The following is a 26,639-nucleotide window of genomic DNA, read 5'->3' on the forward strand; positions in this document are numbered from 1 at the left end:
CTACAAACCAAATTCTATCATACCTGAAAGCTTCAGACTCCTACCTTTAACAGTTTCTGAGAACATTCATGGACTAGATTTTTAGTGGAAAAAGTGAAAAATCGTAATAATTCCCGACCGGAAGTAAATTTTTCCGAACTTTTTCAATATTTCAAAATGGCATGAGATAACACATCATTCCTGAAAATTTGGCTGAAAATGAATGAGTAGTTTTTGAGATATCGCGATTTGAAAAGGTCAAAAAAATAAAAATGAAAAAAAAAATATTAATAATAATAACTAGAAACTCATTGCGAGCAATGAGAGGTCTTCCGTCCGATGCTGAAAATAAAAACGAAAATTCAAGCTGAAAAAGTGATAAAAGAAATTCAGACACTCTGGAAATTTAACCCTGGTCGTTAGCGTGAAAATCCAACGTGCTATCTCCTTAAACCGGAAGTTGACGTTTTCAAGGTTACTCCAGCATGTCTAGACATTTGCACTCTGAATAACATATTTAAAATTTATTTCAAATACTTTATCTATAAAGAATATTTATGGGAAATTAAAATACTCAAATTATTTAGTTTTTCTCTTATAACCGGAAGTTGTATTTGTTTCCGGTGGGACCAGCATCTTTCGAATCTGCGAAAAAGATGCAATAAAGTGATGCAATTTTCATATTGTTTTTGTTTTATATACATTATTGTATTTTCATTTCCTATGACTTCTAGATATTTTAGCTGAAAATGTAAATATAGAAACAAGACAAGTACATACCGGCACCGATCTCTATTTTTGAATTACTTCCCTTAACAGCTATATTACATATTATTCATAAGGGTCAAGAGAGTCAGACTGGTTGATTGATTCTATCATGTATTTGACTGAATTGATTGAAACACATTGTCATAAAAAATATTGGCATGGATTTATTTCAATTTTTTCGTAGTTACTAAATGCTGCTTCCTTCATACAACCTAGAAACTGATCTAAGTCGGTCTACCTTTCAGCATATGTCACATCTTTGCCTTTCCCAGCATACTGAGCATAACTATGGTAAATGACGACCTGTTAACTTTTTGTAACCTGAATACAATGTACAACAATGCCATTACTACTTTTCTTTCTTGCTATGTAGATGATTCTACCCGTTGAAGGAAGTACACGTGCTTTTTGTTTACCTCTGTAAACATACGCTTTATTGGTTTTCACCGCTTAGAGAATTCTACACGGGAGATCACTCTCAATCACTATTTCACAAGTGAAAAAACCCATGTATTTAACCTTTTTTCTCGGGAAACCTTTGACGTGCCAATGTCCGTAAAATGTAACATGCAAGGATTTTTAAGGATTTATTTAAAACAAATGAAAATAGCGCAGGAATCACACAGAAAAAAGACATCATTTATAAAGATAGAAACGTAAATTAAAGGTAAAAAATGAGAAAGAAAATTCAGACATAATCGGGATTAAACCCGAAATAATAGAACACCGTTGACGTTGTAGGTTAGTGTGCGAGATACCAGCCACCCGAGGAGCACCGAGTGCCGACCTGCTCGTCGGAGACAGCAGCCATTTTGGACCCGCTTCAAATTTTAAAATGCGAATATCTAGAGTTTGGATTTATCAATTTTCAAACAAATTATATATTAAGCCTTCTTGGAAATGCTTCTATTAACCCTACTAAAATTAAAGAAAAATATTGAAAAACAAAAAAGTTAGAAAATTTGACTTTTTAAATTCGCATCCGGTAACGACAGGAAGTACCGACGACGAACGAAAAGTCACGTCCCGGCTAGAATTTATCATGATCTATAATCTCTGAAAGTTTCACATTGATATCTTTAGCCATTCTTGAGATTATCCCTGGACAAAATTTCATTTTAAAATCAGGAAATGGTCCATAACTAAGCACCGGATGTGATTAATGGAATTTAATCTCGGATAAAATAAATTCAGCCTACGACACGTTTTCACTGCAAATTTCATACCAATCCACTCAATAGTCTCCGAGAAATCGCGTGCACAAAATTAGAAAGTCAAAAAAATAATAATAAGAATAACTAGTGCTAATTGTAACGGGAACCGTTACAGATATTCCCCAAACGGCTCCCCAATCCCTTATGATGCCCCATTCCCTACAAGCTTCAATAAGTTAGACAATACTTTTGTAATATAGATGGACACTTTATTTTTAAGGGTATTTCATTGGAAAACTACTCCGATATAGCCATATGGGTATTAGCCAATCAAATATCAGCGCATGTGCTTGCACATGTTTTCTACATTTTTCACATTAATTTTCTTATAGTGTTTCACAATACATACATTTGTGTAAAATATTAAAGAATTTCATTGAAAAATAAGAGAGATGTAACCCTTTAAGTATTAGCCAATCAAAATTCAGCATACGCGCATGCATGGCCTTGCATTCAATTTTGATAGTATCATAATGTAGGAGCTCTATGTGCCTATCCATGTCGTAAATTTCATCCTGTTTTGTTGAAAACCAAGGGAGTTATAGACATTTAAAGTTTCAACCAATCAGATTGCAGCACACCTGCATGCGCGTGTTTTCAAGAAATTTCCTATATAACTTGTTGTAGCACCTTATAATATATACTTATATTCTAAATTTCAAAGTATTTTGTCAAAAAACAAGGAAATTATTGAGAGTTTTGTATCAGCCAATCAGAGAAGAGCGCACGTGCATGCGCGTGAGTTCACGCTAATTTGACCATGTTATCTTGTCTAGACTACTAATATATCTTTATATTTTGAGTTTCAAAGCAATTCATCAAGAAATATAAAAGTTACGGCTTCATCAACTATATCAGTCATTTCACTCATTGCACGCGCGCGCACGTGCATGCATGTGCGCGCAAAATGACCTTCGTTCCGAACACCTACACAACATGCCTATTAACGCTAAAAAGGTTTCATGTCAATCGGATGAGTGGTTCTATGAGAACACTCCCGGACAAAAAAGTACCGGAGAAGAAAGTAGAAAAAAAGAATAATAATAAGAAGAAGAAGAAGAAGAAGAAACAGAGTAAAAACAATATGTTCCCAAACTTCGTTTGGGGAACATAATAATAATAAGAAGAAACAGTAGAATCACTATAAGGTCTTCCGTGAAGACGGAAGACCTTAATAAGAAACAGTAGAATCACTATAGGTCTTCCGTTGAAAACGGAAGACCTAATAATAAGAAACAGTAGAATCACTATAGGTCTTCCGTTGAAAACGGAAGACCTAATAATAAGAAACAGTAGAATCACTATAAGGTCTTCCGTGAAGACGGAAGACCTTAATAATAGGGAAAAAGAAACCGAACGAAAACAATAAGGTCTTCCGTTGGAGACGGAAGACCTTAATAAGAAACAGTAGAATCACTATAAGGTCTTCCGTGAAGACGAAAGACCTTAATAATAATAATAATAATAGAAAAAAGATGGAAAACAATAAGGTCTTCCGAAGGAAGTCGGAAGACCTTAATTACTTACACCGCTTCTAAGATGCAGCTGTAACAATGGTATAATCCATAGTTTTTAAATCTTCCTTCTTACTTGCTCTGCATTTTGAGTCTATCACCCACCTGTGAGCAATTGAATCTGACAGCTCACCCAACAGTTTGGTGTTTTAATCGCCGCGACTCTCCAAGCTTTAGCGAACGCCTAACTTTTGTTTCAATTTAATAATAAAGCTCTGTTATCTTGATTTATGTATATGTAGGCTTCATTCACATCCTGTTATTGGGAACTTTTTAAATGTTATTCAGTCTTCTCTTATTCTCATGAATAGAGATTGTTCTATCTGACGTATCCGTATACGTATCCGTATACGTATCGAGGTGAGAGAGGCATCTCGATCCCGATGATTTAACCGTTGGGTAACATTTCCATCGTTTCTTGTTTGATTTTAACCTCATTCATTGGAAAATAAGATATATAGTAATATTTCTACTAAAACGTATCAAGTTGCTGTTCACACCTATCATTTTATGGAAGGATTTGAAAAAAAATAAAATTAGTAAAAAAGTAAGTATATTTTTATTGATTTGTTTAAAAATAAAAAAAGGTTCAAAAAGTTTAACTGTACGAGTTGTCAGAGATCAAACATTCTAGATGAGTATAAGTTTGTATACATCAAGCAGACACTTAAAATTGATCAACAAAGTGGAGAAGGTGGAAGCTGGGCCAAGGCATGGAGAAACCAAAAAATACCAAGTCACCTTTGCAAAACTTTGACAAAAAAAGGTGTAGAAATTAATCAAACCTTTAAAAAACCTATTACTGGGAGTGTGTGTGTGTGTGTGGGGGGGGGGGGGGGGTATGGATATTAAGTCCTGAGTTTCTCTTTTCCACAAAAATAATTTCGGATACATTAACTGTGAAAGATTAACTTGACCATACTGCATACTCTGTGTGTGTGTGTGTGTGTGTGGGGGGGGGGGGTTCACTGAAAACTTCCATCCTTATTTTCTTATTATCATTATCAAAATTCTGTATATCATTTGATTATATTTGATGGACATAGTTCTCCACAAAAGCTTTGGAAAGCTGGCAATTCTGGGGTGGGTTGAAGACCCTAAATTCCCTAAATTGTTAGGTTATAGCCGTATCCGATATTCCAGAGAGCTTGAGGAAGACTACCATTTCCGAAAGTGATGCAATTACACGCAGTTTTTGTCGGGGATGAATTAACAATTGTCGATAAAAGGAGAAAATTTTTTTATGTCTTATACATTACTTTATATACATGTTGACTAAAGTTTACTTAATGATTTATTTATTGAAATTAAGATGACTGTAATTCTTTGTGTACAAGAGGGATCAAAACTCTGAAAAAATGCTGACATTTTATCAATTAAATGTTTTGTATAAATTTTATCCTTTATTCTGTGTTTTTTATTTTTCTGCTACGTTGAAGCAGCCTCTTCTCTTCAATTCTGTAAACTGCGTGTTGAATTGACTCACACTTTTGGGCCAAAATGCATAAATAAGTAAATAAAAATAAATGAATAAATAAATAAAAATCAGCTGGATGGACAAGGTAGCATAGAAGAAATAGATAAATCTATTGTTTTGGCATTTTTAGCCTAATAATTCTTTTCTTTCTTATAAAAAGAGAGTTAATTAATGAATACCCTATTATGAAACAGTTTCTATATCAAACCATGAATTATAATACGCATGTACGACAACAAGAGAACTAAAAGGAAAAATCAAATTTAACAATTGCAGTTTCATTTCATTACCTATTTTTTTTGTCGCCATGAAGTCTTTTCAAGTTTATACTGCTGAAAGGACAAAATATAAAGCAAAATCAAGCCGTATGAGAATAGGCACGAAAGTAGCAATTTCAACTCGGGAGAGGAAGGGGAGACATACAGGTATTTGTCAATTAGTTCATTGAAAAAAAAAGAATGAAGAAAGTTAACAGATGCTATGAAAGTATATGCTTAAAAGTGCCAGTTCAACCCCCCCCTCCCCCCTGGGAAGGGGGGATGAACTGGCATTTTTAAGCATATACTGGTAAGGGTCTGGAAGCTAATTCTCTTTAGAAAACGGCTACACGGTTTTATTGATTGTGTGGATACAACGTCTTTTGCATTTTACTCTGTGTATGTGTGTGTGTGTGTGTGTGTGAGTTGGCGGGGGTGGGGGGTTAATTTTATGTCATCTAATGTAAATTACAGAATCAATCAATAAAATGCCTGATGTTAAAGGAGAGAGAGGGGGATCCCGATAAACGTTTTTAAACAAAACTGCAATTAAAGTTTTAAATAATATAATGAAAACAAATACATCTATTTTTTAAGAAATTTTCCAGCGAAATGATAGACGTTTACAGCAGCTTAATACATTTTTTATTAGAAAAAAAATATCATATGCTATTCTTAAATGAATGGGGCTGCTTTAAAACCAAACAAATAACGATGGAAATTATAGTAAATAGCTTAGACATCGGGATCGAGATGCCTCCCTCACCTCGATACGTATACGGATACGTCAGATAGAACAATCTCTAATACAACGCTCATGAAATAATTCATAATTTAGAGCTAAGGATTTTAAAACTAATAAATAATCATGCACCTACTTTAAAAAAAAAAAACAGAACAAAAAACTTTTTCGGTGTTGTGATCACTTTAGTTCAAAGATAAGAATGGTGAAAATATCAGATCTAAACAGATGCAGTCATCCAATTAAAAGCAAGGACAGCGAATGCCCTCTATTATTTCAGAATGTGCATCTAAATTAATGTTTTGCAATCAAATAAGCTTTTAAGACAACAGTTCAATGGGGCAACATTGGGAACATAACGATTTAAGAACTTGGAACCAACGTTGGCCCAACGTAACGCTCATCAGCTTACATGGACACCATCATTTAGTTGGCAGTACAATAATTGGGCCAACATTGGCCCAATATAAAGATCCCATCTTGAAACACTTACACATGCTAACATCGGGCCAACGCTGGGCCGACGTACTACTACCAACTTGATTAGACATTTTCAGTAAGGGTGTATTACAAACGCTGGGCCAACGTTGGGCCAACATTAGAATCCTAACTCCCTTTGAAAGTTGAGCGAATATAGAAGTTGGTTACGTTGGACCAACGTTGGGCCAACATAGGAATCCCAACATGATCAAGAAGGTTGACATGGTTACATTGGTCCAACGTTGTCCACCCAACGCCAACCATACAACCATTTACCAATGTTGGCCCAACGTAGTCATGCTATCTGGGGTAGTACCCGGGAAGTCACAGCCAAGATTAAACCTGTTTTGCTTGTTCTGAAGTAGCCAGAGCGGGTGCTCAAAAGTACATCAGGTATTTACGTGAATGAAAATCTAATTTGTAAAATATGTTTATATAGTTTGAATCTACACAATTAGTACGGTTTTTTTCACTATTTTTCCCCAGGGTCCTATTTCCTCGGGCTTTCGTCCCGTTTCTAAAATGACACAGGTCTTGGGCGGGGTACTTAAATTCCATTGATACAATAGCCAGTCCAGGGCGAGAGGGAGAGCTACAACAGCACGTGTGAGAGAGAGTCAGATACGGCAGCCCTGACGGACAACTCAGGACCAGCATTTAAAAGTTATGTTTTAAAAAGAATTCAACACTTTGAAAATCATATTGATTAAATCCAAAGATAATCCAAACAGCATTGTGAAAGTTTAGAAAACCGCCAACTATGTGTTTTTTGTGAATTTATATTCATTTTCATTTGTGAAAAACAGTGAGAGGAAATACAACACAAAAATTCTGTAAATGTTCAGCAGAGGTGCTGTAATCAATTAACCACGCTTTCCAGGACACACTCCAGGATGTTCTGCTGATAGACATTTCAATTCAATTATTTTTATTTGTTTTTGTTGTAAAAATCTACTTTTGTTTTGTTTATTAAATTTTGTTAAAATTTCAGTTTGTTTTCTTGGTTTATTCAGGTTCTATAGGTGTATAACTCACATCTCAACAGTTGCCCATAACTTTTGATTGGTTGGAGCTATGGCTTTCATATTTCAATGCGTATTCCTTGTGACAAGACTTCTTTGGGTACCATCATATTTGACCTTGGGATTTGACGAATTTTAACCTCGGCCATATTTGAAAAATTGGTGCTAGGGCTTTCATACTTCACATGTGTAATCCTTGTGACAAGACCTTCCTTTGGATACCAACAGCTTTGACCTTGACCTAGGAGTTTGACTCACTTTTGAAAAGTTTAACCTTGGCCATAACTTTTGAACATTTAGTGCTTGGGCTTTCCTATTTCACATGTGCATTCCTTGTAACAAGACCTTACTTTGGATACCAACAAGTATAGCTCATTGACCTTGACCTACTTTTGGAAAACTTTAACCTTGGCCATAACTTTTGAACATTTGGTGCTGGGGCTTTCATATTAAACATGTGTATTTCTGTATTGTAATCCACTGACCTTTGACCTACTTTTGAAAACTTTAACCTTGGCCAACTTTTGACAACTGACAAAGTTTGATGAATCTAAGCCATATAGTACCCAAAATATTTAAATATAGCCATAAAATTTCAAAAGTAGGTCACGGTGACCTACTTTTCAGCTGCATTTTTCGAGGACCCAAGATGCATCAACTTACAAAGTTACATGATCATAGGCCTTAAAATGTCCAAAATAAACCTCTGAAATGCTTTTAAATTGAATGCCTGCAAAGTTCAAAAAGTAGTCACTGTGACCTACTTTTTAATAAATATGTTTTATGGCCCCAAGATGCATCGTCTTACAAGATTTAATGATTCTAAACCTCTCAGTATTTGAATTAATGACCTTAAATGTTTTGGAAAACATTACCATAAAATTCAAAAAGTAGGTCAAGGTGACCTACTTTTCAATTGACATACTCCGAAGACCCAAGATGCATAAACTGACAAAGTTTGATGATCATAGGCCTTAAATTATTTAAAATATGCCTCTAAATTATTTTGAAAAAGAATGGCCACAAAATTTAAAAAGTAGGTCACCATGACCTACTTTTGAGTCAACAAGATATGAGGTCCTTAGAGGCATCAAATGACAAGATTTGCTGATCCCAGTCCTTACAGAAGGCAAAATATCAACACTTTAATAAAATGTAATTTTTGGTCAACTTTGAAGTGACCTTGAGACCATGCCCTTTGTCCCAGGGTGATGCCTTGAACAATTTTAATCTACAACATATCCTCATCCTTTTGTGTAAGTTTGGTGATAATCTGTTCAGTGGTTCTTGAGAAGATTTTTTAGAAACCAGTACTATTGCTTCTATTACCTAATTATCTCCCCTTGTTTACGGGTCACAACCCTAGTTTTAGTACAAACAGGAGCCCTTAGGCCAAGGATACTCTGCAACAAACTTGACAATAATTGGCCAAGGGGTTCTTGAGTTATGGCCCATATTCTAAAATGTTTACACACACTGCACAAATGGCCATAGCATTAGCTCTTTGAGCCTTTGGCAAAGAAGAGCTAAAAAGTGAAAAAAAAACACATGTATTTTGTGGCGATGTTTAGTGGGGATTCCAAGGTTTTTTTTTATTTCCTTCAGTATATTCATTTACTAACTCCACAAATTCCTGAGGGGGGGGACCCCCCCCCCTCCAGACCTGCACATGCTATATGTGAAAATCAACCAAATCATGCACATTTGCACTATGTTTCGTACACATACCCCATCCTTGTTATAAAAGATTTATTGAATTTGTTATAAATTAAAAAAAATGTTTTTATTGATTGTATGTTGTTTAACATCCCATTCGAGAATTTTTCACTCATATAGAGACATCACCATATACCCGCGAAGGGCTTCAAATTTTGACCTTTACTCGGCACTCAGGGCCATTGAGCAGTGAGGGATCTTTATCATGCCAACGCCTGCCGTGACACGGGGCCTCGGTTTTTAAGGTCTCATCCGAAGGACCCGCAACTTTTACTTCAAAGTGGCGAGTGCATAGCAAAGGAACAGTTGCTACCCATTTTTTATCGACTTCGGTCAGTCACGGCTGAGATTTGAACTCGCGACCTCCAGATCACGGAGTGAGTGCTCTACCGACTGAGCTACTGTGAACAGTAAAAAAAGAAAAAAAAAAGTTTTTCACAATTTCATTTGTTTAAACAAATTCCAAAATTTGTTACAACAAATTAAATTCTTTCAAACAAATTCTTAAACTTGTTATGATGAATTAAATTCATTTAAGCCTGAACCAAGGGTTAGAGGGCCATGAAATTTACAAATTTTGGTTGACAGCTAAGTGTTCATCATGCAAAAGTTTGCCTGCTACCATAGGTGTCCATCCCAATTTTTCAAGACCAGTAAGCTACAAGATCTGTAGCTTGAGTTATTCCCAAGCCTGCCATTTTACATCTGTATATATCTACTATCCACAAGGCTATCAGGCATTTCAAAGAATTGTGGTACCCCTCTTTCGGGTTTTATTGATGCAATGATCTTTGGCATATTGTAACCGTCTTTCCTGTCCATTCTACTAATTTCTTTTTTTTAATATATATTTGGAAGTTAAATGTTCTGGTGCAAAAGCTACGACCAAGATTAAAGTTTTGAAAGTCAAACTTCAAAGTCTTAAAAGTTTTTGTGACAGACAAACTTAATGTCTCCGCTCTTGAACAAAATCAGGGAAAAAATAAATCTTAAGAATCAATTAAGGACCTAATACAATGTAATCAGTCTAAAAAAAGTGGACAACTTTTTAAACATCAAGTTCTCAATAGCCATTCCAAAAAGTGTGCACTCCCGAAAGTGCATATACATGTACTTTAATTTAAATATTTTTCTGTTTCAGTCTTTCTGTTTAAGTCATTGTTTTATAGGATTCCTTGTAACATATTAACCCTTTCCAAAATGCACACACTGTCATTTATCAACCAGAAGATACTTTATTTGGACAACAATAAATTAAATCCTGACACAGTTTAGTAATGTTCAGTCATATAGATCAATGTTGCCACTGTTTTATCCCCTGTTTACTTCTTTGCTGGCTTGGCCTTTGTTGCTTTCTTGGCAGCTGGCTTGGCTTCAGTTTTAATCTAAAGTATAATAAAAAAAAAACTCAATACTGAAAGTGTTATGTTGTTGGAAGGTGTTAACTTTAATTACCTTTTAATTTCTTTAAAAACAACTCAATTCCTCTTATACACAACTTGAATTTATTTCAACAACCTCCCAATTCTAACTGAATTCAATTTCACAAAAAATAGCTTTACAAACACTAAACATACAATAAAACAAATCAGAAAAGTATTGCCTCAGTCTGACGTGCATTTTCCTCAGTATTAATAGGAAAGCTTTTTTTCCTCATCAGCAATACAATAGGGCTTTCCCTGAACTCATCATAACCTAGAACAGTTTCTGTCCTTATATCTTACCCCACGCTTGGCGTCCAGCTTAGCTTGACGAGCAGCCTTACGATTGGCCTCCACATTTTGTGCAGCTTTCCTCATCACTTTACTGTATGGATTCAGATGGTTCATCACTCTAGGATTCTTCAATGGATTCTTCTTAAGAACTCTCCTTCTGTTATTATCTCTTCTGTAAAAAGTAAATTTTCATGAACTCTGAATTGCTTTTTAATCTTTACAGCACACAACTCCACTGTTCAATGTCTGATCAAAAATATATATGATTTCAAAAAATCTTACTTGGGTAAGCGTAAAGCAGACTGAATTTCATCACTCTTTAATAATCTTGTTAAATCTGAATTGGTCATCTTGGGTTTAGGTAAGCTGAAAAAGAAATAAAAGAAAACAATCATTTTCTAATTTAAAACAACTAACATCTGTGTTTTTGAAGTAAACTATTTTTGGACTGGGCACAATGCCCTTACAACTGGGAACATCGCAAGAAGAAAATTTTGAAAATTAATTTTTTGTATATAGTTGGTAATTTCAGGAATTTTGTCATTTTACTGTGACTTTCATTATGAAACAAGATGTGTTTGTGAAACACTGATGCCCCGTATAGCAACTTATAGCAAAGGTTAAATGTTCTCAAATGCAAATCAAATATGTTGGTACCCAAAGTAAGGTCTTGCCTCGAGGACTATACCAGTGAAATACGAAAGTCCTAGCAGCAACCACTGAATAGAAATAGAAATGGAAAAGGATAAAGTTTTTCAAAAGTAAGTCAAACAACAACGTCAAGGTCAAATGGTCAAAATTAAGGATGCCCAAGGAAAGGCCTTCTCACAAATACACATGTGAAATATGAAAGCACTAGCACCAATTGTTCAAAAGTTATGACCAAGGTTAAAGTTTTTCAAAAGTAGGTCAAACTCTAAGGTCAAGGTCAATGGATTACAATTCTTGGTATCCAAAGGAAGGCCTTGTCACAAGGAATATATATATGAAGTATGAAAGTCCTAGCACCAACCGTTCAAAAGTTATGGCTTATGTTCAAGTTTTTCAAAAGTAGGTGTGATAAATGTGAAATGTTTATTATATTTTCATGTGGGATCTCGTTATTACGGTGACGGTTTTATAAGATAGAAGTTGTAAATTCAAAGCACAAAACCATTTCTTAACAAATCTATACAAAAAAGGACCGTTTATGTTGTCCAACAGTTCTGGGACTTAGTATTATGATGTAAAAATTTTGACCAAAAAAAAAATTCCATCCTTGTTTATTCTGTATTGATCGAATATTGAGACTTTAGGAGATGCTAAATAAACATTGGAACACCTGTTGTCTGACAGGGTGCCCATGTGTACACTACCAGACCTTATAATAGGTGATTAGTGATGCCCGACTGATTGCACTTTGACAAGTCAGGCGGGGTTCATAGAAGAGAAGCTGTTGTATCCAAGCCATTCATAAACTATGAAAGTGTGCATATCTATAGTTTCTAGTTTATTTAATTCTGTAAAATTATTTAATTTTTAATAGGTTGGTTACCAAATAAAACTAATTTATAAAGAAAACTTTGCATTTAATTGTGTTGATGCATGTTAACTCCACTGTGCAATTACATTCGTTGTTACACTGTGTTAATGGACAGCTTGGGTATCAAACATGGGTATCAAACATTATTTCGAAAAAATAAAGTAAACCTCAGTCAAGTTTTAACAGCCTGGAAAATGGTTTGTGTAATCAAATCTTGTAAAACTCTGTTTTGAGGGAATTGAAGTTTGCTTTTTTAATTTAAATAAATCTAATTAAAAAATTAAATAAAAACAATATTTTTGGTTGTCTATTCAGTAATGAACGTATATAAAACATAAAACTGTTATAAGTGAAGTTTTTACAATCGCATTATCTAAGTACAAATTAAAGTGAAAGTGAAAGAAAATGACGGGATCGCGGAAATGAATGCACAAAGCCTTTGTTTATTACAAAATATGATCGATGCATTAGAAATAAAGCAAAAGGAGTTCAACAGCATGAAGAAATATGCATTTACAGATAAGTTGACAATGAATTAAAGTGTCAAAGTGTTTTAATTAAGAAATTTATTATTTAAGGTAGAACGGAAGAAGAAAACGTAATGGAAAAAGTACTTCTCTATACACAAAAAATATAAGCTTTCAGAATGATGTTTTAATGGATTTTTTTGGGAACTTTTATTATGTTGCCCTCGGTATTACAATATTTTACCGTGACAAAATGAACATCGTAATAAAGAGACCGCACTGTACAATGTGTATTATCTTTAATACCTGATGGTATTCATTGTTGTGACATGTCAAGGAAATTCGAACTGGTGTTTCTGCGCGTTTACTGTATAAATACGTATTTTATTAATTAGGGCTGGGACAATATATTGAGATATCGATAAGATCAATTTTGCGTGATGACGATACGCATATCGATATGAATGAAGAAATTTCGAAATATCGCAAAACAATTCCAACTTATATTTTTCTTTGTTTACTTAACATTTTGGGTTAATATATAAAATAAAATATGCTAAATATAAATATGAAATACATAATAATTAACACCACTTGTGTAAAATAATTTTGTTTTACAACAGATATACAACTTCTTTGAGTAAATTATTCTTATTTGTAAAGAAATGTTTTCAGGGGTGTGCAATTACAAAAAATCAAGTACTAGCCCACAGGCTAGTGGCAGCAATAAAGTTACTAGCCCCAAGTAAAAAGTTACTAGCCCAAATGCATGGGGAAAAGTAACAACTAATATTGAAAACATAGATTATTGTTGAAAAAGTCAGGGTTTTAAGGGCATTCTTTTAAAAATTAAAGTTTAATTCTCACTAGTAAAATTTGATCATGTATAAATTAATAATTATGATAGAAAATAAAAATGAATTTAAACAAGAGGCCCAAGGGCCTTAACGGTCACCTGAGTATAATACAACAATTTAGAGAATCCATAGAGTATAAAATGAACTGAAAAGTGAAGCTTTGTTGCCCAAAAGCAAGAAAAATAGGGTGATCAGCTTCAACAAAATAATTAATCTAGTGTTCATTAACAGTTCATAAATTAGGTTCTAATCTGTTCCCCATTTATCACTATCACCATACAGTATATTAACAAACTATCAATGCTTCTGTACTATTTTAATTCCTTGTTGAAATCTCTTACATTGGACTCTCTTGGTCTTTGATGAACATTGAATAAGACAAGTTATTTTTGTCTCATTTTTATTTATCTATTACTTACAAGTCTACCTGATCATTAAAACTATGAAAGTACTTTTTGTATTATACAATAAAAAATCTTGCAAAATTCTCTTATTTTATTAACCTTTCAAGTACATTATTTACAGTGACTAATTATCAAAAGTAAATGGCAAAGGGGAATAACTCCCCTCAGTAGAATACAAATTAATAGAGCCCTGGCCAGGACCAGAACACTTGACAAAATGGCCCAGATGTTCAAAAATATTTATCAAAACTTTTACTCTTTTTGCCTCTGATATGCCCAGGTGCAGAGAAGATTTTCAAAGAAATAATGCAGTTTTTACTACAGATTCACTACATTATCAATAGAGCCCCCCAGCCCCCCCCCCCCCCACCTCCCATCCCCACCGAGAAACACCAGAGTCTCTCACCCTGGGACCAGAAGTTTATTCATCATACATGTAAGTAATCACTTTGTTTATCTGATTAACACTAAGGAGCAGACAGGATTATTTAACAGAATTAATGCATTTTCACTACATTATCAAGAGCCCCACCCTTACACCAGCACATCTGACCCAGGGGTCATGCAATTCACTACTCTGGAAGAAGTAATCATGCTCATCATAACTATACACTTAGCTTCTTTGCTTTTTAACCAGAAGCAGAAAAGAATATTTTCAGAGAAATTTTGCTTTTTCACTATATAATCAATAGAGCCCCCCCCCCCCCCTTTTTCACCAGAACCCTTGACCCTGGGGCCATGAAATTCACAATTTTGGAAGGGGCATACTTGCGTATCATAACAATGTACTAATAGTTTGTTTAAATAATACCCAGGCGCAGAGAAGAAGATTTTTAAAGAAATAATTCACCTTCACTATAGGATATATATGGCCCCGCCCTAGCACCAGAACCCCTGATCCAGGGTCCATGAAATTCACAATTTTGGAAGAGGCATCCTTGCTTATCATAACTATGTATTTAATTTGTTTAAATAATACCCAGGAGTAGAGAAGATTTTTAAAGCATTAATGCATTTTCACTATATGATTTATATAGCCCAGCCCTAGCACCAGAACTCTTGACCCTGGGGCCATGAATTTCACAATTTTGGTAGAGTCCCCCTTGCTTATCATAACTATGTATTCAATTAGTTTCAATAATACCCAGGAGTAGAGAAGAAGATTTTCAAAGAAATAATGCACTTTCACTATATGATTTATATAGCCCCGCCCTAACACCAGAACCCCTGACCCTGGGGCTATGAATTTCACAATTTTGGTAGAGTCACTCTTGCTTATCATAACTATGTATTCAATTTGTTTCAATAATACCCAGGAGTAGAGAAGAAGATTTTCAAATAAATAATGCACTTTCACTATATGATTTATATAGCCCCGCCCTAACACCAGAACCCCTGACCCTGGGGCCATGAATTTCACAATTTTGGTAGAGTCACTCTTGCTTATCATAACTATGTATTCAATTTGTTTCAATAATACCCAGGAGTAGAGAAGAAGATTTTCAAAGAAATAATGCACTTTCACTATATGATTTATATAGCCCCGCCCTAACACCAGAACCCCTGACCCTGGGGCCATGAATTTCACAATTTTGGTAGAGTCACTCTTGCTTATCATAACTATGTATTCAATTAGTTTCAATAATACCCAGGAGTAGAGAAGAAGATTTTCAAAGAAATAATGCACTTTCACTATATGATTTATATAGCCCCGCCCTAACACCAGAACCCCTGACCCTGGGGCCATGAATTTCACAATTTTGGTAAAGTCACTCTTGCTTATCATAAATATGTATTCAATTTTGTTCAATAATACCCAGGGGTAGAGAAGAAGATTTTCAAAGAAATAATGCACTTTCACTATATGATCTATATAGCCCCGCCCTAGCACCAGAACCCCTGACTCTGGGGCCATGAATTTCACAATTTTGGTAGAGGGCTCAATGCTTATTACAATCATGTCAACAGTTTGACTGCTTGATGTCCAGGAGTAAAGAAGAAGATTTTTAAAGATTGCATTAATTTTGGTGGTTTTAGCCCCACCCCTCAGGCCCCAGGGGGGCAGGGACCATGAAATTCACAATTTTTGTCCCCCTTCACCCATAGATGCTATATGCCAAAATTGGCTGAAATTGGTTGAGCGGTTTCAGAGAAGAAGCTGAAAATGTTTAAATGTTAACGCACGACGCACGTCGCACGACGACGGACAAAAACGGATAGCAATAGGTCACCTGAGTGACTCAGGTGACCTAAAAAAAAAATATTTTTCCTTTTTCTGTGCATTGCACTAGTTCATCTAAAACGAAATGAAATCATTTTCTTTCAACTTAGATTATTAAATACACCTGAAATATATTTTATGTAAATCACATAACACTTATCTTTCACTTGATTGAGTGATCGTATATAATTTAATGAGGTTTATTTACCATAAACACATGAAGCGAGGAAATTCGGATTAGAAAAAAAGACGATCGTTTTTGGAAGTAAAAAAGTCAGGATGTGCTGCAAAATGAATAAGATAACGGAGATTTACGATCAAAAGGAGCATGCTGACTGGAAATTTTTCACTGGTTGGGAATTTAATAGCAAAAAATCAGTGAAAATACCAGTAGTGATTATCATATATTACATTAGCATTTTTAATTTTTCCTAGCCCATGGGGCTATCTGCATGCAGAAAACCATTAGCCCGACCCCCAAAAATGGTAGCCCCGGGCGTCGGGTGATGCTAATTGCACACCCCTGGTTTTGTTCATTTCAATACAAAAAAAATTTTTATAACCAATTCGACATATCGGGTACATATTGTATTGTGGCTCAATTACCGTGATACATATTGATATAGAAAAAGTTGTATCGTCCCAGCCCTATTATTAATTAATTTGAATGTTAATCATATTCATTGTACATACTTATTTACCTCTGCTTCCATGAGCATGTATATTTTTGTAGAAAACTGCATGTTGTATCCAATACTGTGAAGATCAGGGAGATTTACAAACAATAGGAGGATGCTGCCATGAAATTTTTCATTTATTGGGAATTTAATTGCAAATAATGAGTGAAAATACCAGTAGTGCTTTTCATTTATCACATTGGTAGTTTTAACTTTTACTAGCCCAAGGGCCTTTCTCCATGCAGAAAACTACTAGCCCGACCCCCCAAAAATGGTAGCCCCTGGTGTCGACCGATGCTAATTGCACACCCCTGGAGACATCGCAATAGATCAGAGTACAATAAATTAGAATAATCTAACTGTGTCTCAAAACAAGCCTTTGATCACAACAATCGGTCACACGGACCAGTTATGTAGTGAATTGCATCGGACATTTTGATTTTCTATCGGTTTTGCCGGTAGGACTGATGGTTTTCGGAAACTCTGTTTCCATCTTTATACAAAATAAAATTGCAATAAAAAAGCTCTGCAAAGTCAGACTTACTTGTAATCTTTCTTGTCTGCAGCCAGTTTCTTCCATGTACCATACAATTTATCCAATTTACTGAAAGCTGACTCTGTCCAGATACAGAACCTCCCTACATGACCACCTGGAGCAATCTTCAGTAGGTTTAGGCGAGATACATTTATGAGTGTTATACCTGAAAAATACATTATATATGAAAAAAAAACATGATGAGTTTAAGCAGTAAATGCCATCATGTAATTCACCTGCAGAGTTCAGAAAAAAGATGCCTATGTGGTTATCACAGTTTTTCAGAAACACGGACCAAAGGCAATTCATCATTACAAGCTGTGTAGGCAATTCATCATTACAAGCTGTGTATTCTACTTCAAAAAAACCTGCTTTAAAGCAGTTAAAGAGAAATCTTACCAGGGATATTTCTGAATGCCCTACAGATGCCATTATCAGAGTTGTATATAACAAGGGGACCTCTCTTCTGAATTCTTCGTCTGTTCCTCATTTTACCTTTGCCAGCTCTAAATCGTTTGGATTTGTAAACCTAAAAGAAACAATATACATTTAGAATGAAAACATCTTCGCTAGCCAAGGGTTTCTGATCCTTTACTCTCCTCACAAACCCTTGGCGTATTGTGCGATCAAAAGCTGGGATCTTTTTCTCAAGTTGTGATGGGAGTTTATTGATATCATTCAACCAATCAGCAAGTGCTATTGTAAATGACGATCTCTGTTCGGGATATATCTGGACTCTTTAGTCTCTAGAATTAACAAGAGGCCCATGGGCCACATCGCTCACCTGAGCACATTGGCCAGAAAAAAAGCACCAATCACTTCAGTATTGAAAAGTTTAAAATGGGGGGGGGGGGGGGCTTGGATTTTGAACTACCTGAAGATGCTTCCATATCAATATAACAAATGGCTTTGCTGTTCTTGAGCCGAAGATTTTTAAAGATTTTTTTCCTATATATTCCCTTGTTAAAAATTTGATCTCCCATTGTGGACCCCCCCCCCCCCCCCCATTTGAACAAACTTGAATCTACACTACCTGAGGATGCTTCCATATCAATATGACTAAACATGGCTTTTCTGTTGTTGAAAACATTTTTTCCTATATATTCCTATGTAAAAATTTGATCCCACATTGTGGCCCCACCCTACCCCTGGGGGTTATGATTTGAATAAACTTGAATCTACACTACCTGAAGATGCTTCCATATCAATATGACAAAACATGGCTTTGCTGTTCTTGAGAAGAAGATTTTTCAATTTTTTTCCCATACATATTCTTTTGTATATCTATGATCCCCCATTGTGGCACATCCTACCCCCAGGGGTCATGATTTGAACAAACTAGAATCTACACTACCTGAGGATTCTTTCATATCAATATGACAAAACATGGGTTTGCTGTTCTTGAGAAGAAGTTTTTTAAAGTTTTTTCCTATATATTCCTATGTAAAACTTTGATTACCCATTGTGGCCACACCCTAACCCCAGGGGTCATGATTCGAACAAAGTTAAATCTACACTATCTGAGAATGCTTCCATATGAATATGGCTTAAGAAGGCTTTGCTGTTCTTGAGAAGAAGATTTTCAAGTTTTTCCCTGTATATTCCTATGTAAAACTTTGATCGCCCATTGTGGCCCCACCCTACCCCCATGGGTCATGATTTGATACAAACTTGAATCTGCACTACCTGAGGATGAATCCATATCAACATGACTAATTGTGGCTTTGTTGTTCTTGAGAAGAAGATTTTTCAAGATTTTTTTTCTATATATTTCTAAGTAAAACTTTGATCACCCATTGTGGCCCCACCCTACCCCCATGGATCATGATTTGATACAAACTTGAATCTGCACTACCTGAGGATGAATCCATATCAACATGACTAATTGTGGCTTTGTTGTTCTTGAGAAGAAGATTTTTCAAGATTTTTTTTCTATATATTTCTAAGTAAAACTTTGATCACCCATTGTGGCCCCACCCTACCCCCATGGATCATGATTTGATACAAACTTGAATCTGCACTACCTGAGGATGAATCCATATCAACATGACTAATTGTGGCTTTGTTGTTCTTGAGAAGAAGATTTTTCAAGATTTTTTTTCTATACATTTCTAAGTAAAACTTTGATCGCCCATTGTGGCCCCACCCTACCCCCATGGATCATGATTTGATACAAACTTGAATCTGCACTACCTGAGGATGAATCCATATCAACATGACTAATTGTGGCTTTGTTGTTCTTGAGAAGAAGATTTTTCAAGATTTTTTTCTATATATTTCTAAGTAAAACTTTGATCACCCATTGTGGCCCCACCCTACCCCTGGGGGTCATGATTTGTATACAAACTTTAACCTACACTACCTGAGGATGATTCCATATCAATATGACTAATTGTGGCTTTGTTGTTCTTAAGAAAAAGATTTTTAAAGATTTTTTTCTATAAATTCCTATCTAAAAATTTGATCCCCCATTGTGGACCTACCCTACCTCCCGGGGGTCATGATTTGAACAAACTTGAATCTACACTATGTAATGAAGGTCTCACCTAAGTTTCAACTTTTACAGCCCAGTGGTTCTTGAGAAGAAGATTTTTAAAAGATACCACCAAATTTTCACTAATTCTTAATTATCTCCCCTTGAAAGAGGGCGTGGCCCTTCATTTGTACAAACTTGAATCCCCTTTACCCAAGGATGCTTTGTAGCAAGTTTTGTTGAAATTGGCCCAGTGGTTCTGGAGAAAAGGCGAAAATGTGAAAAGTTTACAGACGGAGGGACAGACAGACAGACGGACAAAATGTGATCAGAAAAGCTCACTTCAGCCTTCGGCTCAGGTGATCTAAAAATACGAGTAAAAAGGATCTGCAAGACATGCCATTCTATAAAAAGCTATGGTGTCATCCAACTTTGAAGTTGATGTGCACCATAATATAATCAGGAATCTATATTTGCTCCCAAAATAAGAAATAAACATTGCTATATACGTGCCTGTTAATTGTTCTTTAAATACTTCAATTTTTAAAAACACTCATTTCTGTTGACAGCCCAAGCTGTGTGTATGTGGTAAGATTTGAGATCACTTAAACAATCCTGACTTTTGGTAGCATGCTATGCCAAGGGTTTGTGTGGAGAGTAGCGATCGGAAACCCTTGGCTAGCAAGGATGCAATGAAAGCCACTTCTCTCTTTGTAATCAAATTTAAGTAAATCCACTGAATGAATATCTTACAACTCACAGCTAAACTCAGCTTAATTTACTTCCATAAGAAAGTGTAATCTGGGCACTCTAAATGCCTCATTTAAGATTTTTTGCATGAAAGTAACAACTTACTATCCAAAAAAATTTATATGTATCTGCCAAGATCAGATTAAAAATGCCTTAGTTGTGATCACAGGTAGTCAGAAACACGGACCAAAGGCAATTCATCATTAGCAGCGAAGTACTGTTTAATTTTGTGATCTCTGCTAGTGTTGAAAATCATTAACAATTGACAGCATCAGTTCACTCTTATCGACATATCATTGGCCAATAATCAAATCAGTAAACATTTGTGTTAATAGGTATTAAATTTCATGTGGAAAAGTCTATGCAAAAGTCACTGAACAATTATTTCTTTGGAATGTGCATGCAACAACAACTTTAACCTGGTCTCATCTGGAAAATTTGGTCAGATGCAGCATCCATTGATGCACATGCAAGTCTATAGGGCTTATAGACACAAAATGTAGATAAGATGCAGCATCCAAAGCATGTCTAGTACCGTGCATCCCTAGATGCATCATATTTTGAACTTTAGTCTAATTTGACATAATTTCTTGGAAATGAATCTGCTCTTAAAACTATAACTTGGGACAACAGGGGTGAAGTATAAGCTCACCCTGACTTCATTAAGGTGAACTAAAAATGTAATGCGAGTGGCCACAAATATTTCGTGCAACATTTTGTTCATTTTTACCTTCTGAATATCACTCCATGCTTTCAATCTTTTCAGAAGAGCTACAGCTTCCTTTGTCTTTTTAAACTCCTCTACTTTGTCACTCACCACCAGGGGAACCTCTGGGATTTCCTCAATTCTGTGACCTACAAAAGTGCAGTGTTTGATATTCATTTTTTGGAGAACTAGACTAGTGAGGTTACTTCAAACATTTTTTACTAGACCCGATTTTCATTTAGTAACCCTGACCAAAATAGTTTTAAACCCACTCTTAGATGATTTTTCATTGTGGATTGGTTGGTAAAAAAAGAAGTTTTTTTTTTTTTTGACCCATCACGAAGATGTGCAATGCTGACAGAATTCCAGGAGTCTCCAGTGGAAGTGCCCAAGTACATTTACCTAGTGTGACGTTATATTGTTGATTGTATACATATAATAAACTATTCTAATGTAACTGTTTTGTAAAATGCATTTTGTTTGGCTAATACACTGATGTCTGAGGCAGATTAAATGAGCATTAATAAGAGTGAAAGCTTTTTGTGATGTTACAATAGAAAGATGCAACAAGAGGCCCATGGGCTACATTGCACACCTGAGCATTTGGTGAGGAGTTCAGTATTTTATAAGTGGTATCAACCTACTCCTAAGGGGAGGGGGGATGATTTGAACAAACTTGAATCTACACTAACTGAGGATGCATCCATATTTCTTTCATAAATCATGGCTATAATATCAAAATAAGTAAGAGTCAAATATGAAAATATTCAGTATCAGACTATGCCATTTGCTTAAATCAGAGGAACTCAGAAACACGGACCAATGGCAATCATCACATACTGATATTTGATACACATCAAGACAAACCAATTTCACCTTTAGACATGACAATAGCGGGAATTCCTGTGGCAGCAATGGCAGAGCAGATGGCATATCGTTTCTGATTGACATTAATTCTTCTGTGCCAGCGTCTCCAGGTTCTAGTAGGGGCAAACATTCTACCACCTCGGCACATGTTTCCAAAGGCTCCCTGGCCAGACCTATGAGTACCACCTCCTCTCACACGAGGAATACGGGCCACAGCTCTTCCCGTTCCCCATGACTCAGCAGAAGTCTGGTGACCTATGAAAAATATCCTTAGCTCAGTACGATAAAACTTGGTTATAGCGAAGTCTTGGGGACCAATGAAATTATTTCGCTATATCCATAATTCCTCATATCCGTATAAGGAATTTGTTAAAGTATATATAGCAAACTCACAGTATAATTTTTTTCCCTTAAGTACTACACCAAATGTACTTTGGGAGGTATTAAATAAAAAAGTTACCTTGGAATTCAAATTTTTTTGGATGAATTGAGTTTCACATTTAAATACTTACAAAAATAGTGTCATTTCAATATTTTGATAAATGAGATCTTTGAAAATCAGGGATTGCAAAAAACTGGGAAATACTCATATTTCCGAGGACGGTGGGAAATACTGGTAATTAACGGGAATTACTGTAACTAAAAAAAGGATCTAAGAAAATTCTTAATTGTAGAGTATGGTATACCGTAATTTTTGGGGTATATGTCGATGGGGTATATAGGTTGAAAGGCTCATTTTCAGCCGTAATTTTTAAAAAATCCTTAGATAGGATGATTCGGAAGATAGGACGAGGCTTTGATTATCGATTTTCTAGAGATTCTTACGTAGATACTACGTATCAGAACATGTAAAACTCTTTAACTAAACCCGTGATGTTAACGTATTGAGAAAATAAACTGATATTTTAATGAGTACAGCATTTTAATAGTGTTTTACACAAACATAGTTAAAACTTCCTTGAATTGTGCTATAACATATTTTCTCCAACTTCCCTGTTCAATGCTGCCTTAGTTTGACTCTGTCGTTAAACACATATTAAATACAGTACTATACAACAGCTATAATTAGGGACATACCCGAAATCAAACAATAATCATTTCCATTTTAGAACATTGTGGACACATTCTTTTATTCTGACATTATTTACCGGGGTACAATATTAACTTCGATGACCGCCATTTTTATATTTCTTGTCCAGGGATTTGCTAAAACACACAAATGACTATTACATGTAACAGTGAGCAATTGAAATTAATCATATTAACATGCTATAATTTTGCTTGAAATATTGTTGTAAAAAAATAAATATAATTGAGAGTATATTCGCAATTTAACAGTCATCAGGAATTTCAGTTTTGTTTGTTCAATAATGTATAGCACTAAAACCCCTGTAACGGCACATGGATTTGTTAATCTATTCTCTTTAGAGAAGTGGACAGGCTTTCGCCTACATCCATGGATGTAGGCGAAAGCCTGTCCACTTCTCTAAAGAGAATACTGTTAATCATGCCCCGCAGGTGTTTAAACCAACACAGGTGTTAACACATTTGTGTACACAGTGTATATCCCTTTATCTGTCACACAATTAAAATTCTATTAGAAGCCAATCTTTGTATAATTCCGTGTACCCCTTGGGATATAAAACAAAATAGTTATGATTAGCGGTATATTTGGTAAATAATTTTAGGAATTTACTGGAAACAATTTATTTCACGCATTTTACATTTAAATAAATATCACAAGACAACGAAAAAATATTTAGGTATACTATTTCAATTAATCGGTACAAATAAAGGGTAAAAAAAGATTACAATTGCAATTGTGAAAACTCTTCTGTATTTTAAACTTTGATACAGTTGCGGTTTTATTTTTAGTATACGATTGCGACTTCCAACTTCACAAGATGGACACAGCATGTTGTAAATATACTTTGAGACATTATTTACTAGATGATATAATAAGTTTTTCTGTACATCGACGGATATTTAATGGAACTTATTTTGTAAGAAATCAGTGGAATAAATATCTAATTCTTTATTGTTTATTATTTTTTTCTTGGTAAAGTAATTTTAAACAAGAGGCCCATGGGCCATATCGCTCACCTGAGCACACTGGCTAGGAAAAAAAGCAAAAATCAGTTCAGTATTGAATATGATGCTTTCATATCAATATAACAAACGGCTTTGCTGTTCTTGAGCAGAAGATTTTTCCCATATATTCATTTGTAAAAATTTAATCCCCCATTGTGGCCCCACCCTACCCCTGGGGACCCTCATTTGAACAAATTTCATTCTACACTACCCAAGGATGCCTCCATATCAATTTGACTAATCATGGCTTTTCTGTTCTTGAGAAAAAAGATTTTTTCCTAAAAATTCCTCTGGAAACTTTGATCACCCATTGTGGCCCCACCCTACCTCCGAAGGTCATGATTTGAACAAACTTGAATCTACACTATCTGAGGATGCTTCCATAGAAATATGACCAATCAGGGATTTGCTAATGTTGAGAAGAAGATTTTAAAAGTTTTTTCTAAATACTCTTATGAAAAACTTTTGTGGCCCCATCCTATCCCCAGGGGGGGAGGGGGTCATGACTTGAACTAATTTGAATAACTTGAATCTACACTATCTGAGGATGATTCCATATAAATATGACCAATCATGGCTTTGCTGTTCTTAAAAAGAAGATTTTTAAAGATACTTTCCTATATATTTCTATGTAAAACTTTGATCCCCCATTGTGGCCCCATCCTACCCCCGGGGGTCATGATTTGAACAAACTTGAATCTACACTACCTGAGGATGCTTCCATATAAATATGACCAATCATGGCCTTGCTGTTCTTAAAAAGAAGATTTTTAAAGATATTTTCCTATATATTTCTATGTAAAATTTTGATCCCCCATTGTGGCCCCATCCTACCCCCGGGGGTCATGATTAGAACAAATTTGAATCTACACTACCTGAGGATGCTTCCATATAAATATGACCAATCATGGCCTTGCTGACCTTAAGAAGAAGATTTTTAAAGATATTTTCCTATATATTTCTATGTAAAATTTTGATCCCCCATTGTGGCCCCATCCTACCCCTGGGGGTCATGATTTGAACAAATTTGAATCTACACTACCTGAGGATGTTTCCACATAAGTTTCATCTTTCCTGGCCCAGTGATTCTTGAGAAGAAGATTTTTAAATGATGCCATTAATTTTTTACGAATTCCTAATTATCTCCCCTTGAAAGAAGGCGTGGCCTTCATTTGAACAAATTTGAATCCCCTTCACCCAAGGATACTTTGTGGCAAGTTTGGTTAAATTTGGCCTAGTGGTTCTTGAGAAGGAGTCAAAAATGTGAAAAGTTTACAGACAGACAGACAGACGGACAGACAGACAGACGGACGCCGGACAAAATGTGATCAGAAAAGCTCACTTGAGCCTTCGGCTCAGGTGAGCTAAAAATACGAAAATGGCACAGATTTGCTTTAAAATTGACTAAATTTTACTGATTTTGGGGCATTTTTCGTAAACTTGAGCCTTAGATTGGTCGATTCATTAAATAGGACGACCCCAGCAGTTCTGAGTAAAAAAGTATCGTCCTATCTTCCAAAACTTATCTTTCTTTCTTCATTATTGTTCCTTTAAGCTTTGGAGCTTATCAGTCTGTACATGTACAATATGATACAAACAGATACGATACAGAAATGGATAATAATATCAAACCTAAGAAGCCTTTCAGTTCTACTCAAGGTAATTATCTCTCAAAACAGGAGCACAAAACTGTCCAGAGCAATTTGTTAAAACATGATTGATTGTAATAACTCCAGTGTTAAAAGAAGGATTGAAATGATTTTTTGTTTTGTTCTTGGATTTATAATTAATAAACTTAATAATTTTACAAAACTGAAAAGAAACTTGACTTGGAAAACTTAAGTTTCACACAGCCAGGGAAATGTTTCAGAATGCTTATGGGTATGGGACCTGGAGTAGTGATACATTCTGAATATGTTAAATTGCAATTTGAGACATATTCAATATTATTCATCTTCTGTTTTTATGTTAATTTTATTTTTGAATTTTGTATGATTGAATGAATTAAAGAAATAAAAATCTTTAACTTTGTATTTCCCAGTTTTCCCAATATTTCCCAGTTTAGACAAAATTTGTAGTATTTCCTGGGACGGGAAATAACGGTATTTACCACTGGTAATTACCACCACTGGTATTTCCCTATCAACCCTGTAATGAAAATTCCCTGTAAGAGATGAAAATTTCA

The 26,639-nt window shown here is 35.2% G+C and overlaps 1 protein-coding gene and 2 non-coding genes across 4 annotated transcripts in view; all 3 read right to left on the minus strand.

Annotated features, from left to right (window-relative positions):
* Positions 1–10,384: 10,384 nt before the first annotated feature.
* The window catches only part of LOC133173165 (large ribosomal subunit protein uL4-like), a 389,882-nt gene continuing 373,627 nt past the window's right edge, over positions 10,385–26,639 (minus strand). For both annotated transcript variants that reach the window (XM_061308124.1, XM_061308117.1), the window contains exons 3-9: positions 22,373–22,618; positions 21,521–21,645; positions 17,967–18,096; positions 17,577–17,733; positions 11,167–11,250; positions 10,894–11,056; positions 10,385–10,554 (exon numbers count right to left, since the gene is read on the minus strand). In XM_061308124.1, coding sequence (XP_061164108.1) covers positions 10,492–10,554; positions 10,894–11,056; positions 11,167–11,250; positions 17,577–17,733; positions 17,967–18,096; positions 21,521–21,645; positions 22,373–22,618 — 968 coding nt within the window. In that variant the 3' untranslated portion in view covers positions 10,385–10,491. The remainder of the gene's footprint in view (positions 10,555–10,893; positions 11,057–11,166; positions 11,251–17,576; positions 17,734–17,966; positions 18,097–21,520; positions 21,646–22,372; positions 22,619–26,639) is intronic.
* On the minus strand, positions 17,809–17,884 carry LOC133178404 (small nucleolar RNA SNORD18). Its single transcript, XR_009719980.1, has one exon. It is a non-coding gene; the product is annotated as a small nucleolar RNA SNORD18 (small nucleolar RNA).
* Positions 22,266–22,337, minus strand: LOC133178403 (small nucleolar RNA SNORD18). Its single transcript, XR_009719979.1, has one exon. It is a non-coding gene; the product is annotated as a small nucleolar RNA SNORD18 (small nucleolar RNA).

This window comes from Saccostrea echinata, unplaced genomic scaffold (assembly GCF_033153115.1).
Source record: "Saccostrea echinata isolate AGI-Se365-2 ecotype Australia unplaced genomic scaffold, CSIRO_AGI_Sech_v1 ptg000002l, whole genome shotgun sequence".
Classification (NCBI taxonomy): Eukaryota; Metazoa; Mollusca; class Bivalvia; order Ostreida; family Ostreidae; genus Saccostrea; species Saccostrea echinata.